Source organism: Electrophorus electricus, chromosome 7, assembly GCF_041902795.1.
Source record: "Electrophorus electricus isolate QZ-2024a chromosome 7, ASM4190279v1, whole genome shotgun sequence".
In the NCBI taxonomy this organism is placed as follows: Eukaryota; Metazoa; Chordata; class Actinopteri; order Gymnotiformes; family Gymnotidae; genus Electrophorus; species Electrophorus electricus.
In genome coordinates, this window is record NC_137503.1 from 14,281,527 (window position 1) to 14,301,130 (window position 19,604).

General features: G+C 41.4%; 1 protein-coding gene across 1 annotated transcript in view; it reads left to right on the plus strand.

The window, feature by feature from the left end:
- Positions 1-532: 532 nt before the first annotated feature.
- Positions 533-19,604, plus strand: part of gnai2b (guanine nucleotide binding protein (G protein), alpha inhibiting activity polypeptide 2b) — a 37,298-nt gene continuing 18,226 nt past the window's right edge. Inside the window, exon 1 of the mRNA XM_027000608.3 lies at positions 533-1,329. Coding sequence (XP_026856409.1) covers positions 1,212-1,329 — 118 coding nt within the window. The 5' untranslated portion in view covers positions 533-1,211. The remainder of the gene's footprint in view (positions 1,330-19,604) is intronic.

Below are 19,604 nucleotides of genomic sequence, written 5' to 3' on the forward strand. Positions count from 1 at the left end.
GACTCTAGGTAGTCAAGTGTACATACCAAAAAGAAACTTGCACTCAACCATTATCCAACATTTGAGGCAGTCACGCAGGCACTGAAGTGTGTGTGGACATACACTCGATAATTCGTTTTGGAACACACGAGGGCATCGTTACTACACGTCTTCATGCTAATTTGGGTGAGTTGCTGTAAGAAAGACTTTTCTGCGTCTCTGTACTTTATAGTATAGATATATAGTGCACCTCATATCCTCAAGTGATAAAACAAATGTATAATGTAGGAATGTAACCTACGTTCTTGTTTGTGTTTGTACTCAATTGCCTAATAGGAACTGTTTTTTTTTTTCCTTTCTGGTAAGATGTTATTTTTTGCACGATTTTGCACCTACAGTCATATTTTAAAAATATTTTTCGCAGCTCCTCTGAACAAAATATGCAGTCTATATTCTACGAAAAAAGGAAATAGATATGTAAGCACTGCATTTTCCAAAGTTCACCAGCAGCTGGCAATCAAGCTCGCGGTGGAGACGCGCTCAAGGTTTTTAGAAGTGCTGTTTATTCCGCATTAGTTCACAGTCACTACGGGCGTGGCAGCGCCAAACCTACGTTTCTGAGGTTTTTGTCGGATTACGTATGGATTATGTTACTAAACCTTTGATGCGAGAGGACAAGCAATTGAAGACAACAGTTGTGTAGCAGAGTTCCGCACTGGGGCTTTCTACATTTTGACTGATCACTGCGCGCCTCGGCTTTTGATTCGATGCAGTCAAGCTGCTGCGTACGTCAGTGCTTGAGTCCGTTTCACCCCAACATTTGTGTGATAATTTAAGCAGGCGCTCTTAAATATCTGCATGTGGATGTCGCTGGTTTCGTGTTATGTAGGCAGGAAGCGCCTATATTGATTTTTTTTCTGAAATTGCCTTACGGCAACTTTTAGACTGCTATTGTCAAAGAACTCAGATCATTGCCTTCTGTGTGGATTTGTAATGACAGTCGATTGATGGAGCATCATAGTAACTGACATTTTCCAAGTGAAACTTTTTAATTGGTCATATTTTGCGCAATTTCTACTTCAGTCGTCGTCTACGCATTCCTCACAGTCTTCTGTTGTGTTCAGTAAATCGCCGAATACCGCGCTCGAGTGGGTCAATCTCAGGCTTTCTTAGACACCGTTTGTTTTGAATTCGGGAAAGCGCTAGTTGGAAGCGCGCTCGTTTTCGGAACCATGGGGTGTACGGTGAGTGCAGAGGACAAGGCGGCTGCAGAAAGATCGAAAATGATTGACAAAAATCTCCGCGAAGACGGAGAGAAGGCGGCGAGGGAGGTGAAACTACTCCTACTTGGTAAGTCATGGCACGCGATGCGTTTTTCAGCATTACGTTAGGTTAGTGCCTACGGACGCAGCAGACTGTTGTTACATGGCTTCGAGCTCAGATATCTCAAAAATGTTTTTCGGTGATAGTAATACAATTTAAAACAACATTTTGAGGAAGATTTAAATGGTAAGTTACCCGTATGTGGGTATTCGTCATTTAGGCTTAGCGTACTATAAAAATGAGCTAGACTAAAAGATTTAAAGCAATTGCAACAGATAACAGGGCTTATATTTTTGGGTGTGAATTGGTGTGCTTTTCTGTCACAGCCCCAACACATCAGTCGACCAGGAACAGTCTCGTGTACCAACCACTAACAGATAAAACACACTCATTTTCAAGGCCATTCAAAAGTAGTATTACGTGAAAGGGCACTCAACCCCTCCCTTTTTTCACCGTTTCTCTCATACGAGCGCATATGCAGGATGCATGTGACAGGAAACACAGTACTGAGGTTTGCGCGGCAGTGCCCTATTTATGCATTTTCTGTTTGCACTGTTTGCGCAGATGAGACATTCTGACATATCACCACTGAACTTCTCAACCAGCAGAGTCTGGAATGGATCTGCTCAGCCTCGTTTGTGCAGTGAAATATCCCCACACAAACATCCAAACAGCAGCGATCTCTTTATTAGAGTTGTAAATGGGGCTTCCGAGGCTAGTTAATTGTTAGTCTCCTATATGAGGCCTTATTATTTACATCCTGTCATGCCATGCAGTCACCGAACCAGTGAGCCACTTTCTTTCCATCTGCCTTTTTTCGTGTTTTTTTTTTTTGCCTTGTCATTATGTCATTACTGCTGCAGTGGTACTTCTGCACAGCATGTAGGCAGTCAGACAGACAGTGGTAACCATGAGGAAAACTTCCAGGTCAGAAATAACTGGCTGCCAAGTGCCACAAACCTGTGCTGCAGCCGTGATAAGTGTAAGCCCGATGGCGTGTTTAGTTCAGTGCAGCACTTCAAGGCTCTTGTTCATACACTTCGTTAAAGCCAAGTGCCACTTCTGCTGTCCAAGAAATTTTCTCATTTCATTAGCATCTCTGTCTAAGTGAGTAGAAGGCTGAAAACCCTTGGTGATTTACTGAACCTCAGGTAGGCCTGATCTTCAGATCGACATGCAGTTTATGGCTTTTGTAAAGTACAGAAAACACCCAACCTATAGGTCTCAATAAACAATAGATTATCTTCTGCTCTTTGTAACTTGTATGGTTCATGGGAGTGCTGCAGTGTATACAATTATACTATACTACAAACCACTCTGTTTTTAACTTTGGGAGGGGAGGTTTTTTGTCTGCAGTGTTGTGTACTTACTGGCTAGTCTAGGGTTAGGACCATGTCATAAGTGTGTTACTATTGAAAGTTATGAATGGAAAAATTTTGATGTTACTGACAGAAGTATAGATCACCACAGCGAAAAAGCAGATGTTTAATACTCTATTTCTGTAACTTAATTTGTCGATCTTTGTAATATTTGTCAATATTTGAAATATTGCACCTGCTTGGCACATGCTCTTGATGCCCTCGTGAATACCAGTATGTATAAATGTACAGGGCAGGCAGAAGAAATTTGGGTAAAATATAGTGGTAAATTTGATTGAATTTCTGTCTTCATGCTGTCAGCAGTATGAAAGCCATGAGTTTGCTCTAGTTTACCCATGAAGTAGCATGGCTTGCTTTATTTACATTTGTAGTACACACACTGAAAATACAAATGTACAAACCTGACTAACATCCAAGCAGGTATGATGGAAGTAGTAAGTGTTGTGAAACTGAATTTTTTAGAGCACTGCTTCTGTTTACTGCTGTTGCCAAATAGACAATACCAACTAACTCTAACTAGCTTTAATTATTTAGAAGTTTAGATGTTTAGGCTAAGTTGCCTTTTAAATTGACAGTGATGTAGTTTCATGATTCATAACTGAGAATCACAGTGAAATTGTGCTTTGTCTTCTGTAGATGATACTATTTATAAAATAGTTGTGCCACAATAGTTGTGACCACATACTTGTGGCATTTTAGTATTAGCATTTGGTGAGTCTAATCATTAAAAGGAGGAACATCATTAAAAGCCATCCACACAAATTCTCTAGCTCGATCAAATTAGTTCAGTGTCTTTAGTTCAGAGGAAATTAGTTCAGAGGAAAACAATATTCCTCTTTTTTTTCTTTTCTTTTTTTTTGCTGCTATTCGGCTTTTTAGGGCTTGGTTTGTTGAGAATTTTACTGCAACAGTGAGTCTGCTTACAAGACTATAACTGAAGTTTCCAAATATGTCCATTTAGATACTGAAATGCTCCTTGTTTTGAGTACGGCAGCCATGAACGCAGACACCAATGCAGCATGTATGCTTCTGTAGGAGATGAACATATTCTACTATACTGTTAATATCATGAGTCTGACGTAAGTGGGAAATGTACTTCACGGTTGTTTCACTGGATTGCTAATAGGGTTGCAAAATACTGATGAACATATTGCTGTATAATGCAATTGTGTGCAATTTTGCAATTTTTAAAAAAGTAATGGTAAAACATAAATACATGATGGTTAAATGGTATTCTGCATAATTATTTACATTTTGGATCATGTGGTTGCTTTGATTAATAAAAACACCCACAGAAGATTCATCAGGAACATTTAAGATGGTCAGGATGCCCACAGGGTGCGCACACGCGCACACAAACAAACACACACAAAGTAATTTGTTAGAGACCTAATTTACATTTATATCTGCTGAGATCAGTATTGCAAAGGCCAATAGTGCAATAATTATTAATACATGAGATGTCTTGCAGAGCTATATGATGGGTAACAAACTATAGAGCCTGTCAACTTGAAGAGGGTCAAATAGGGCCAAACGGATGTATGACATGTTAGCAATCATTACCTTTCGTCTTTTGGTTGTGGGTTGTTAGGAGAATAGCATGATATCTCGGTATGAGGGAACTGAGTCACGGGGGTTAGCTATGTGTTTGAAGCCAAACTTGTCATTGCTATTGACCTTACTACTTCCTCCTGTCCTTGATGTTGGTCACCAACTGTTTTTAACAAGCCTAGACAAAGGACGAACAGGACATACAGAAGAATGGTCCAGTTTTTGGCCTATGGAAGATTCTGGGAGAAGGAGGTCACTAATGTTCTGAATGTCCATGAGGGGGGGAAAAGAGGTTTAAGCTTTGTTTTTAGCTCTCCAGAAATGTGCCCACAACACAGCCTGCAAGTATTGCTTCTCAAAACAATTGATGGGTCATGGTTATGACCCAGAAGCAAAAGAGTGCAGTTTGTTTGAAGTCGAATTTCTTTAATTTAAGATGGTGCAATTACATCACATTTACATGTTGTATTTATTATTTGAGGCTTTAATTTTTTTAGAAAAGGGAGCAACTCTGGAAACCAAATGACACCAAAAGGACCTTGTTCAGATGGTGTATTTTCATGGTTTTTCCCCAGCTGACCCAGGGCACCAGTTACTGCACGGCACCCTCCCCTAATGGAGTCTTTGTTTCGAGAGTGCGCAGGGAGCGGGAGTGTGTGCACAGGCAGAATGGACTGTCAGCAACATTCAGGCAGCCAGAATTCTGAAGTCTGTGCATGTAAGCACTCCTGCAGTAGTTATTTGAAGAATCTCTTATGAGTATTTTCAGCTTGAGGCTCTATGGCTGCTTAAACAACATTTTGTTGAGGGGCTATTGCTGCTTTAATGCACGCAAGGAACACATGCACACACACACACACACACACACACACACACACACACACACAAGTACACACACTCTTTGTCAAGAGCAGAATGCTGACCCCCGGTACTGAATTTTTTCTTTTTTTTGTGTTGTGTCAGATGTTTAAGATCTTATGGCAGTGTGATCTCTTGTACTTATTAAATGTGCAGGATGAAGTTGCTATAACAAGGCCACCCTCTATTCCCACACACACCTCTGAGAACAGTCGTTCGATATCCCTGGGGATGGTAAGTTTGTACAAAATGACAGCTACTTCATTTTTGGTAGTAACATGCCATATTCCTTTCATCAGCCAATTCTGGGCCAATTTACAAAGCAAAACTAGACAATTTATGGATAAGATGTTGACGTAATTGTGGTATTTGTAAAAATCTACTTTTAGGTAGAGAAAAAAGGAAGGGAGAAACAACAGTTTAAACACACACAGCTCAGCTGAGTGCACTGCATGTCGCAAAGTCATATGATGGGATCTTCCGTAAACTATCACCAGAAATTCTTCTTTCCACAGAAAGATTATTTGGATTTTTCTAAAAGAAATTCCCTCTGTGTGTGCTGAGTGCCTTCATTTGCTGTCTGTTCAAGAATTCTGAGATTTTTATCTCCAGATGGAGTGATGATTCAGGGATTCATTGCCATCTGATATGGACAGAACTGCAGCTTTGTCATGTAACTGGAGGATCGCGTGGTCTTAATGGCTTCAGTTACACACATTCTTATTGACATGCATGTACAGTAGTACTTGAGACAAAATAGATGTCTTGGGTGCAGGATGAACAATAAAGGCTGAAGGTGCCCCTGAACTGGTATCATTGTGCAGCCCTATTAGATTAGCGTCTATGACCATGGTGTATGTTTCTTGCTGGAGTAAGACAAAATATTTATGGAAACCAGCACGACTTGCATCAGCATTTATAACTATAAACACCACAACAGTGTACTAAAAAAGTATAATAATCATAATTAAAACCTGGTTATTTATTTATATATATATATGAAATATTTAATACAGTAGTTAAGAATGTGTACAAACACCCCATAGTACTAGAACAATTCTAGAAATGAGAGCAGTTTTGAAGTGTTTTTGTTGGTGATTTTGTGCTTATTATAATGGTAAAAAGCATAAATGTGATCTAGTATTAAATCTCATATCATTTGCTGCTTATTCATTCCTAGTGTTTTCATATAATTCTTTTGGCCATTTTAAGAACTATTTTTAATGTCCAAGAAATAAATATAAGAATCCATCTAACTCAAGCACAAGGAATCAAGGTTTGTTTACCCCTGATAAGAGGAAAACAAAGTTAGCACCAACGAGGCAGACTGCCTAAAATCATCACCTTTAACATCTGATGGTGTGACTGTAGGAGAGACTCACCAAGGAGACCGGTCAGATCAGGTCCTATTCACTCTCTCACTTTGGCAGCACCACACGGCAAGAACAATGCATACAATTTTGTGTTTTCTGAAGGGTTAATGTTCAAGCTACACAGCTAACTGTTGATTTTAAAATGCCTTAATATCCCTAATATAAACCATTGATACTGCAGTAATTTTCAGTGAGGGTATATAATGACTTTCTTTACATCCTTTATCTTTTTTACGGCATGAGCATTTATGGTATCTAATTCACACTCAGAATTAAATGCGTATAGAATTGGATCCGTTTAGTCAGGTGTATCCAGATTACTTATAAAGGTGGTCAAGGATGCATTGAGGTTGGGTTATGGGCAAATATGAATGTATTCACCTCTTAATACAGTCCAACATTTATGGAAATCCAGAGGTAAAATCCAGATCTCTACCCACCTTGTAGAGATCAGAGACACATTTAGAATGTAGTGTAACACAAAGCATAAAAGTGCCAGTAGTACCCACTTATCTGATCCAGGCTGTTTGTAGCAGATACAAATAACTACATTTTAATAATAGGTGTAAAAACAACCTTGTAGGGACACATGACTAAAGTCTTATTTAGCTGTGCTCTTGCCACTTAGTAGGTGCTAATTACTAGCTGGGTGACGGTGCTGGATCTTATTTTAGTGTGGATTTGTTGTAGGAGCTTGGATGCAGGATTCACAAAAACTACCCACTGTCCCGTGATTGCCATGTTGTGTCTTTGCACTGGGTGCACGAGGGTCTTGTCAACATGTGCGTATGCGTACTTCGTTCTGTGTAACTCACACCTCTTAGCAGGGCTGCCATGGCAACGGGGCTGGTCCAAAGGTGCATCCACAAGGCTTGTATGTTCCAGTGTTCGGTGACTAATGTAATCACTGTCCAAAACCACCATGACACTCCTGTCTGGAGTCTTGCTTTATAGTGTGTGGTTTGGAGAATGTTTCATTGTTGAATTATGAATTCAGTGACCTGTTGGAAGCATAGAAAATATCTTGGTCTCCTACAGTATGGATAAGCAAGAAAGAACTGTTCTGATCTTTAGTGAGCTGCCTCTAGTTAGATTTTTTGATTTTTTTCCTGTATGATTAATTCATCACAGCACCAGGGACAATGAGTCTTCAAATGCTGTCGCTGCCATCGTGCGTTTCCTAGAGATGGGGTTAGTAAATTTCCCTCTGCCATATTTCATGCTGAGATGTGGAGAGAAAAGAGAGAGAGGAAGCCAGCGAGAGAAGGTGCAGAGTGAGGGGGAAGGTGGGGAGGGTGGTGTTGGAGCATACCATGTCATTGTGACTCCAGCAGTGTGTCCTAAATTTCAGGCAGTAGTTCAGTTTGATTTTGGCAGTTGTCCTACTGTTGCTGGCCTCATTTCCTGTGCAAATAGACATTTTGCATCATTTATGGGGATCCGAAATCTAATGGATAAAAGTGAAGATGGAACATGTACAACATCAATAAAAGCTGTACGGTGACTGTCCGTAGCTCCAGAACATGAATGACTGGCTGTAGTACTGAATACTGAGTGTTGCAATACTGGGCTTTTTATTTGAACTAACCTGTAGTTTAGCTCTTGTCATATATGTGGCTGGGTGGGAGGGCCCTTTGAAGTGCCTGCTCCAAAATGCAAATGTGCCCTGAGCCCTGATTAGCCCACTTGATGGTAGACAGGTAGAACCCAGCTCTGATCAAACACCCTAGCTGCAGCACATATGCCCACTCTGACAACATGACAGTCCGGCATTGACGTGTGACGATTGCTGTCATTTATCCAGGGGGTTCTCGCTTTTATGAAACACAATAGATTAAGAGAATGTATTTGGCCTGGATCCTATGTGCATGAAGTTTTTCAAAATGTTACAGAAATGTGAGAAGCTAAAAAATGTTTGATATGAAATGGTAGTTATTTTATAGGTTTGCTTGATTTTATAGGTTTGCTTGCCAGTATTAAATGCTGAATTGTATTGTAAAATGAAGACAATTTCAAACTTCTGTAAAACATGCTTAAGGGCTTGTTTTAATCATTCAGTGTGCTCACAAGGATTGCCTCACTGATGAATGTAATCTAGTTTATTATTATTATTATTATTAGTAGTAGTATTTTAGTATTTTAGTTTTACCAAATTAAATTTAATTTTATTGCTCAGGCAATTTAAAGGCTCATTTTAAAATTTAATCAATTTAATCAGGTTCATTTAAAATCTGCACTAATGGATTTATAGAGCATACCTTCACACCCCTCTTTCTTCAGTGATGAAACCCAGCAAAGTGTGTATGATCTGTGTGGTGTTGCCATCACTGCTGACACTACCCACAGCTGCTCAGGTGTTAGAATGATCCCTCAGTTGCTAATATACTCGCAAGCCTTGGAGATCATCTCAGCCTTAAGTGTCTTTGTGGTGGTGTGTCTTATTACTCCACAGCAAAAGAAGGTGATGAAATATGCAGAAAACCTTGGGAATGCAAGTCCTGCCTTTCTCATTTTTTGTCTAGAAACCGGAACCTCCAAGAACTGCCAAAGACGATGGTGCTTTGTGTGTAGCGCAGGCAAGGCTAATTATAAACGGGTGTAGAAGTACGGTGAGGGATGGAAAGAGAGAATTTGATAACTTTGATTATTGATCAGCAAGAGCATCTCATTGCCTCACATTGCCTCACATGTGAACAGCGAGAGCTGACAGGGTTGAACATATAGGTGAATTTATTAATGCAGCGATATACTGAAGCACAAATGCTGCAGGTGTTAAATGTTTGGCAGTGTGGTCTCTGCAATTTTTCTCCAAAAGTGAAGTTTGATTAAACCTTTTTTTTTTTTTTTTTTTTGCAAGGGGGAATTTAATTTAAATATATTTGAACAACATCATGTGCTCCCTCTCAGACTTTTGTTGCAATTGGAATTATTAGATATGACAGATGATGTCATTATATAACAGAATTCTTGAATTTACTATTGCAGTTGTAAATTAAATTGTTTTTTGGAACAAACTGGCTCATATCAAACTCAGAATTCAATCGGGGGTGTGTGGTACTTTGATTTTGTACTCACTGGCAAGAAAAGTGGAAAATTTTTCCAGTGATCCAGCTACCTTGAGTGGACTGCTCATGGTAGACACCTCCAGCAGGTGTCCAGGAGCATTGGTTGGAGCAGCGGGGAAGTTGTTTGGCCCCCTTCAGGAGCTTCATTCTTCCTGTTTGAGCAGGAAAGGAGGAGCTGCAGAACGGGGCCTGTACAGTGGCGTCCACAATGACCGTGAGGGCGACTGGGAGGAGGAACCAGGCCCATGTCCAAGAGCCTGGGTCCAAGACCCTGGCCCAGGACAACCTCTACTCATTGCTCCACGTGGGGAATTTCAAGCTCTATTTTCTGCCCACTGCTAATGTGAGATGGAGCTCATCCTGCACCAGACCCATGTGAATATGTCTGTGCTACTTGTGTCACAGCTGCTCCCTCCAGCTCCACAGGCTCACTGAGGATCTGGCAGCGGCTTCTGGCCACTGCTCGAAGGCGCAGGAAGGTTGCGGGTCCATTGGCAGCAGCGGGCAATACGCCGACCGGGTTCGGGTGACACAGCCCCCGGCTCGACAAGCGCAGGCACCTGTGGGGTTCACCTTCAGTGCCATGGAGGAAAGTGCCGATCTTGGACGGTGCCCCATCTACAATGGCCAGCCGTCAGACATGAACCTGTGGACAGGAGCGTCTGCACACTGCACGGGTAGAGGACAACACCGTTCCAGAGGACAATAGCAAGCCCTGCAAGAGGACAAGATCAAACAGGCATTACTGTTGACTTTGATGTAGAACTACAGATGAATGATCTCAAATTCTTGCCTCTTCCTCAGAGAGCATCAGGTGTTTTAAGCTGTATTCGCTCATGTAATTCACATGGATTTAAGCAGTATAGTATAGTATAGTATAATATATTGTAAGTAGTGTAGTACTTATACTATGTATATAATATATAGGTTTTGATGATTTTAACAAAGTGAATACAGACTATTCAGCTAATTAAAGATTCATATAAGGTGTGTATGCACATCCATATGCATTTTGATTTATAAAAGTGCCACACTGTGTCCCAGCACAGAGCCTGGTAGTGTGTGTTCATGTCACCATGGAGACATGTATCTATCTCCAGGAGTGTGTGATGCATCTCTGCTCAAATCCGGTTCAGGCAAGGCCAGTGATCAAAGCAGTGCCATGAGCCCACCCATCAGACATGCACACACAGATACACTTGTACACACACTTGTGTTCCTGTTGTAGGTTGCTACATTATTTGTGTGTGTGTGTTTGTTTGTTTGTGTATTGTAGTGAGAATTAATAAAGACTAAGGTAATGGTTGAGGATTTTAAACAAAACCCTTAAGCTTAGTCATGCTTGTGATATGAAAAGGAGGCCTAAATGAAAGGGCTCGCTTGACTTTAAGTAGTTGTGTGCATGTGTGCATTTTCACTCTGTACCTTGCCACATCTCCACCTTACTGCTGTGTTTGTTAATGTGGCCTTGTTATAATGCCAGACTACTTAACCTCTGGCTAGTACAGTTTGCTATTAATGCATTCAAGTTAAGCAGTGAATTGTCTCTTTCTGTTAATGTTGAGACCATCTTTCTTTTGCAACTTGTCATTCCGTGTTCCTCTGTTCTCTGTGATACCCACACGGAGATTTTTCAGTTCAGAGCTGTCAGAAAGCGTGACATCCTCTTGGGGTTACCATGTTGCCTCTCTCTTGCATATTGAATCCAACAGGTCAGGTCATATATATATATATATATATATATATATATATATATATATATATATATATATATATATATATATATATATATGAGAAAAGCATCTGTGTCCTTCAGTTTTGGGGGCAGGTGTTGAGTAGATTTGGCTAGCAGCTACCTCATAAGCAGCTACCTCATAAAACCACGGAGTGAGCTGGAGCTTTGCAGTCGGAAAGATGGAGGGAGGGAGAGAGAAACAGATCAAGAGGGCGAGGGAGGAATGAAGAAAGCAATGGAGCGCCATGCTGAGCAGTAGCAGTAGGTTGGATGAGTTCCCAGCCATGCAGAGCCTGCTGTAGAGCAAGGCCTGTGCAGAGCAGTGGGCCATGCCTAGCTCTCCTTGGTTCTCCATTGTCATTACCAACACCAAAGGAACTCCCCATCCCACACATGCACACATTTTGTTTGTTTATTTATGTATTTATGATTTGCAGGCTCCTGTTGAGTTCTGGACCATGGCAGTCAGTTTCATACTCCACTTTGCATCATCTGCTCATGATGTCTGTTCTAAGCTGTGTGTTCCTGGTTAGCTTAACTTGAAGGAAATTTTGAGTTTCAGTTTTTCTGAAAGTGTTTAAAAACATATTCATTCATTCATTCATTCGCATGTTACTAAACATGCAAGTGAAAAATGACCTTGCCGTATGCACATATCTACATCCATTTTTTAAATTTAAAATTACCTTTTTTTAACCACAAGCCTGTTTGACGCCATCATATTATGGTTAGAATTATAAGTGCAGTTTGTACATGTTTAAAACAATTAGCATAAAATCATAATTTACCTCTTAGCTTGGTATGCAGTAATCTGGCTAAACTAGTTTCTATGTGCCTCTGCCTTTGAGGGAGGAGGTGTTATTTAGGGGTCATTCACAAGGACTGGATACAGAAACGTGCTACTCATACCAAACAGTTATATACACAATACACTTCCTGGAAATAATGATTTGAAACCCATCACTGCCCACAACATCCAAATGAGTGTAGAACAGTTAAACCATTCCAGCTGAATTAGAAGATTGCGTGCGTGCTGTTCTTTTATCAGGCATATTAAAGTTTCTAAAAGTAGTTATGTTGTTGTGTTCTTTGTGCTGTGGCAGCCTGTGGGGAAATAATTTATTTAATTTAAATTCATAAGCATGTTTTTTTCTTTCTGTGTCTCTCTCACACTCACTCACACACTCACTCACTCTTTCTCTCTCACTCACACACACACACACACACACACGCACACGCACGCACGCGTGTGCACATGCACACACATGCACATAAAGAACAATTGAAAACACTGAACTGGAGCATTTGTTGTTTAAATGCTGCCCTTCTCCTCCACCCACTTGCTCCAGCTTTTGTGCACCGGTCTTGCCTGAGCTGCTGGAATTAGCTCAAAACAGCAGAAAGTGGCTGTCCTTTAGATAGGGCTCCCATTACCTCTTCTAGAGACACAGAGAGACCATCAGTCCCCTGAATTGAATGGGGCTTTCAATGATGTTGTCTTGGAAGTCCCGCTCTGATGTCTTATCTGATGATGTGAAACAAATAAGAGATGGAGAAACTGGAGGCACTCGCTCTAGTCACTTTGCAGCAGTGTTTGGTTGCTTGTTTTATTGGTAAGGCAAACTGTACATTAATGTGGTTTGCTTACATTTACATGATTAAGATGGGCGGTTATGTTCTGAAATGATACTATAGCTAACACCACACAGTACAGAGATAAAATACCTTAAAAAGGAAGTGTTAGAAAATATGTAATTGAGGCTTCAGCATCTGAGGTGAATGTAATAAATGAATGAGTTGCTGAAACCAGCTTTAAGGCATGCTTATGACCCACAGGAAGGTATTTTCTTATTCTGCTTATTTGCATATTGTGGCCAATATCATATCACAAAAGACCAGTATTTTGTTGCAAATTAATATATTGCACACATTTTTTTAATGTCACACAATTATTACAAGTATTCTTCAGGTGCATTAGCAGAAATAATAATGTGTTAGTAGAGGTAGTCAGAATAGTAGTGTGGTTTGGAGGTGTGTGTGCGCATGCAGGTGTGGTTTGGAATAATTGCACATCTTGCATTTCGCAGGGGGGGAGTGATATTTCTGCAGGGAGAGAAAATTCATTTTCACAGATACAGGAGCATGACAAAAAAATAAGCTTGTTATCTTTTGTCTCTGATCCCAAGTGGACCTGCCTGTGGTATCACTTTATTTCAGGAAGTTGGGGCAAGGATTGATGGTCAAGGCACTGTTCCTCTACCAGCAGCCTAAATCAGGCACTCAGAATCTCTGTTGGATTGAGGTTATATAAGTAGTTTTATGTACCCATAATGAGTGTGTACACCACTGTTGAAGTGGTCTCAAGCTTGCAGAGAAACATGAATGTGTAAATGTGTATGTAAGTGTGTGTGTGTGTGTGTGTGTGTGTGTGTGTGTGTGTGCAATTATCAAATCAGCCAGCTTCCTGTTGGCAACAACAGGAAGATCAGAGTGGTTTCAGTGGGGATCTGCAGAAAATGTCAGAACATGTTTACTGCCAGACCCAAAAATGTTAACTTCCCTTGTGGTCAGTGAGACACTTGTACAACCACAAGTCCTAAAACTTAATACGAGACCAGCATTCATGTTAAAGGGCCTGATTAACTACACCAGAGCATTTTCCACATTAAATTAAGTGTTCATTTTATGCATATGTTGATTGACAAGATATAGTATTATGCTTTCATGGAGAACTGGGAGCTTACAGTTTGAATCCAGCTAGTCTCCCAGAACACAAGTTTGCATGTAAAAAGAATCAGACATTAAAAACCTGGAGAAGCAGAAGAACCTTCCAACAAGTTTGGGACCTGTGTTCCAGTTCACCCTCCGGTGTCTTGTAGAGCCAGCCAGTCACATGGAGAAGTGCCCTTGAATTTTCATGTCAGTCTGTGAGCCCAGCAACTTCAAAGACCTGAACCATCCTGGCAGTATCTGCAAAACACTTCACTAGTGTTGCTTAGTGCTGAAGCCTATGCGAACAGGAACAGGAATTCATTTGGAAAATCCCAGCCTGGGCTGGTATTTGCGAACAAATGCAAAGTTACAGTAAGGAGTGGGCACAGTGTGATGGTTTCTGGTTCTTTTTCTATGGCCATTAAAGTTCCATCTTAATGTTCAGCAGGCAAACTAGCACAATGATCAGTATAATATGACAAAGAGTTTGTTACAAATGGAAACAGCTGTGTGTGTGTGTGTGTGTGTGTGTGTGTGTGTGAGACACCGTCATGTCTGATTTTAGCGGGAGGATATGAAAGTAGACAAAGTTTGTGTTCCTGTGTGGATGTTCATGTTTCTGATGTAGGTACAAGTGAGTCAATCCTCCACCCACAAGGTGTCTACAGAACATTAGCTCTCTCTCTTTTTCTCTCCCTTTCTCTCTCTCCATCATGCCACATCATATGTTTATAAAGCGGTGTGTTTTAAGCACAGCAGAATGTTACTTTTGTTCATTCTGTGATCTGTGTTTAAAGCCTTGGTAGGTTAATTATTTGTTGCGCTTGCATCTGATTTTCTCTGGGAGACATGGTGGGGAGCTCTTTCTAACTGCAGTCTTCAGCATGTGACAGAGGGCATGTGCAGAGATGTATGGCTTTCAAATAACTTGCTCAAGCTTCAGTCTCCTGTCTGAAGTTCCATTTTACTGCTTTCAGTAGACACATTGGTCTTTAGATAGTAGATGACCTTACTGTTTTCAAGGAAACTTTTTACCAAATCAATTATTCATGCAGCAATAAAGACATAACTCGTGCTTCATTCAACATCTCACCAGTATTTTTGTTTGGTCTGGATTGATGTGTCCAGAATTCCCAGTTTGCTTTATCATCAGCCGAAGGCTCTTAGTCATTTAAGACAATAATGACGTTTCATGACTAATTTCATAAAGCGTGGCCAAAGTGCTTTATGATTGTTTCTTAGCAATGTTGGTGGTTAAGATTTCTGTTACAGCAGCTAGTTACCACTATATAGACTAACCTAGAGTTACGCTTCACACCTTACCGCATTCTCTTTTAACAGAATCTTCTTGACTATGGTAGTTTGAAGTAAGGGTTTTGATCTTTAGCCCCTAAAAGGAATCGTGTCCCTTCTAAATATATTCACCATGCTCAGAGCAGTAAGGGCTTCCTTGCTGCATACATGCAGAAATCCTTTGGGATTGCTTCCTTGCACCTCTCAAAGGCCTGAGATTGAAGTATCAGTTTAAGCATATGTTCAGGCTAGCTACGCTATCCCTGGAGAAGTCCCCGTATTACACAGACCCATGTGGGAGGCCTCCGGTCTTTCATTTCTTCATTCTTGTCATTCGTTCTACAATTTTTGGCTTCTCACTGCGAGAATGTGTCAGGTGTGAAGTGAGACACTGATAGAGTGGCCCAGACCACATGCTTTCCTGGTTCCCTGGACCAATTTTAACAGGCAGTAATCCAGTATTGGAACTCTGTTGAGAGAGACAGTCGCTCTGACTAGTGCTGTACTCCATTGTATTGACTGATCAGTGGGCCAGAACCTCATCCTCCAGAGAAAGTGTTAACCTCTTCAGAAATCCATTTGGCAGCCAGAGGGCACAGTTCTGAAAAATGTGGCTGTGGTGAGTGTGTCTTGGAATTTTTCTTTTCTTTATACACAAAGCTTGGTTTAAAGCCGCTTCATCTGTCACCACCCTGGAGTGGTAGAGAGGGTCGGGGCTACTCCATCACTATGGAGCTTTAGGGAGGAGCCCTGGGCCTCTGACCCACTTTCTCTCCTCAATTCGTTCCACTTTGTGATGCACCCTACCCACTGCGTTCAAGCGCAGAAGTGGTCTTAGAGGGACGAGAATAGCCCAGTCATGCCCCCACCAGACACTCCACATTGAAGAGAAAATGGAACTCCAGTACAAGGGGAACTCTAAAGGGGCTTTTCTTAACTATGCCATTTTCATCTTTTTTTGCCGTGAGTGGCAGTAGTTTGGAACATGGCGGTTCTGTGGAAAATTGATGTGAATCTAAAACATGTTTATTTAAATGTTTACCTCCTTAGTGTTCTTCTTGGTTAGATTATGTGCTTGCTAGGGGTGAAATGTTTCTGCCAGTTTTATAATATAGCGTTTGCATCTGCTTTTGTTTGCTTAACCAGTAAAATTCACAATAAAACTCTTCAAAGACATGTGGTTCCTTTATTTGGAACTTCTGTGTACTCATATATCCTTGCTTGCCTATTCTGTATCTTCCTGTAGCTGCTAACTTAATAAGAAAGACAGCATTATGTAGTTAAGATGCATTATTAGCCATGTGACCTTTTTATAAAATAAAAATAAAAATATTCATGTAAATAAAAAATATTTATTTAAGCTTTTAAAACTCTTGAACTCTAATTATGAAATCTAGATTGCCAAATAACATCACCTCCAAGAAAGTCCATAAAATGTATGCACAGTTGGAGGCAGTGTAGCACATTAACAAACCCAAGCCCAGCCTCAAGACAGAATAGATGATGACCTCTGTTCTGTGGACCTCGTCTGTAGTTCTGTGATTTCGAACAGCACGGCTACACTGCCAGCGTGCCTCAAAGCCCAATGTGAAGAGCATTCTTCATGCCGGCTGCTGCTTTTCTCCGCCTGTTCTGTAATGAGAAGAACATGAGCCAGTTGGCCTCAGCCTGCCTGAGGGGCCAGCCGCCTCCGGGAGGAATGCAGCCGGTGTTTCAGAATAACTAATCGCCTCGCGGGCACAGCGGCTGTTTTGAGCAGAAGCACTTTTTAAACGGAAAACGGAACAGAGCTCACCGACCTTTTACAGCTCCGGGTGGGATGCAGGCATGTGCACGCCCATTGCTGGCCCACCAGACTGCGTCCAGCTTCTGTGCCCCTCCCTGGAGATGTAGACGCTTCTACCGCTTCTGCTGTCCTGTGCTAGCAACAAGAGCTCGGATCGAGTTGAACATCCCTGCAGTTGAAACGGTTGCAGTAGCCACATTTCTGCTGTCTAAAGTATATCGCCATTTAAACTGCCATTGTCTGGCATCTGTTATATTGTGCGTTCTCCTGTAATGCAGATGTGAAGTAGGTGCGTGTCCAGCTGCTCTCCATGCTACTTCACCTTGACTGAATAAATACTGAGCTGGGACATTTTTCCAACGGTGTGGAGGTGCTTTGCAAGTACTGTGTGTGTGTGTGTGTAGCAGCTCCCTATTGATGCGTCATGACTGCAGACATTGACCTAGCCTTAATTTTTGATGCTCTGCAGTATTTGAATATCATGGAGGCACAAGGTGTGTTTGTCCCAAGAATAAGAAAGCTTGTACGCTTAGAAAACCCTGTTGCTGAAAGGCTGCTTTGAACGGTCTACACTGAGATGTGTGTGTGTGTGTGTGGTTTTGTCACTTTTAATTGAATACTTGGTGATTGTGTGTGAACCTGTGATTCAATACCTGAAACATGTGAAACTGAAGTTGCTTTAATGATAGAGTAGCTTTATTTACATTTACGACATTTAGCAGACGCTTTTATCCAGAGCGACTTACAAAAGTGCTTTGTCATTTACTCATAGAATATCCTAGTACAGTACAGTAGGTTAGAGTCCAACATAGCAATGAACTAGAATACTGTAGAATACAGGGATCAGTGCTGATGCCTAGAAGTACAAAATACATAAGCTCTATCTTAAACAATGATAAGTGCAATAAACAGTAAGTGCTAGTTTGTTAAACATAATAAACAATACCCTACAATAAGTACTAAATTAGTCACTCAGTAAGGGACTCTGCTTTCCGGACAGCAAGTGGGAGTTCATTCCACCATCTTGGAGCCAGGACAGAAAAAAGTCTCGATGCTTGTCGTCCATGAGTCCTGAAGCAAGGTATTTCAAGCAGAGCCATACTTGAGGTTCAAAGTACTCGAGGTATGGATCGGGCTTTGACCATTTGACCTCATGTATGAAGGGGCTGGTCCATTTTTGACTTTGTAGGCAAGCATCAAGGCTTTAAATCTTATACGTGCATCTACTGGGAGCCAATGAAGGGAGCGCAGCAGTGGAGTAATGTGTAAACTTCAGAAGATTAAAGACCAGGCGTGCTGCTGCATTCTGGACAAGTTGTAGAGGTTTGATGGCTCTTAGAGGAAGACCAGCAAGTAGTGAGTTGCAGTAGTCTAGCTTTGAGATCACAAGAGACTGCACAAGCACCTGGGTAGCTTCCTGTGAGAAAAAGGGCCGAATCCTTCATATGTTAAAAAGGAGGAATCTGCAAGACCGGGTTAGATTAGAAACATGAGTTGAGAGCGACAGCTGGTTGTCCAAAGTTATACCCATGCTATGGGCAACTTCGGATGATGACACCAGGGAGTTCTCGAAGGAAACTGTGAGGTCATAAGGAATGGGAGTACCTGCAGTTAACAGAAGCTCTGTTTTACTGGGGTTGAGCTTCAAGTGGTGAGCTGTCATCCATGACGCGATGTCAGTCAAGCATGCCAAGATACGTCTGAAGATCTGTGTGTCAGAGGGAAAAGAAAGAAATAATTGAGTGTCATTGGCATAGCAGTGTTAGGTAAAACCATGAGAAGATATTACATCACCAAGAGAACGAGTATACAAAGAGAAGAGAAGGGGGCCCAATACTGAGCCCTGTGGAACACCAGTGGAGAGTCTACATGGTTTGGATGTGGATCCTCTCCATGTCACCTGATAGGACCGTCCCTCCAGATAGGACTGAAACCTTCTCCAAGCAGAGCCAGTCACACTAAGCCTGGAGAGAACAAAAAGAAGAATGTTGTGGTTCACTGTGTCAAAGGCTGCTGAAAGGTCTAGAAGAATCAAAACAGATGACTGTTTCTCAGCTTTAGCAGCATGAAGCTTTTCCGTCACTGCTTTAGAAGTGCAGTCCTTTTAGCCCTCAAACACTCATGTAACAATGAGGATACCTAAACTTTGAATACTGTTACATCAAACTGCTGATGAACAGAAATTGACCATTTTTTGCATTTCGTAAAGGCGATTTGAAATGTGTGAAGTGCAGGTTCTTACTCAAATATAGTGAGAGCAACAAAAAAAGCCCACAAGAACAGAAATGAGAGTCTCTGAAACGCGGCCATGACGTCGGAATGGAAACGTGAGACAACGCACCAATGGGCTGCCGTCATGCCCACACGGGCTACTGGCCATGGGCCAGGGACGGCCAACTGGCACCATCTTGGACTTGAAGATGAGAAACCAAGACACAGTTAGAAGAGGCATTAACAGAGCAAGAGTCTGAGAAACCAGACAAGCCTAATAAAAAAAAAGAAAAAAAAGAAAAAGAGGAACAGTAATCAGGCACTCCCCGCATGCTTGGT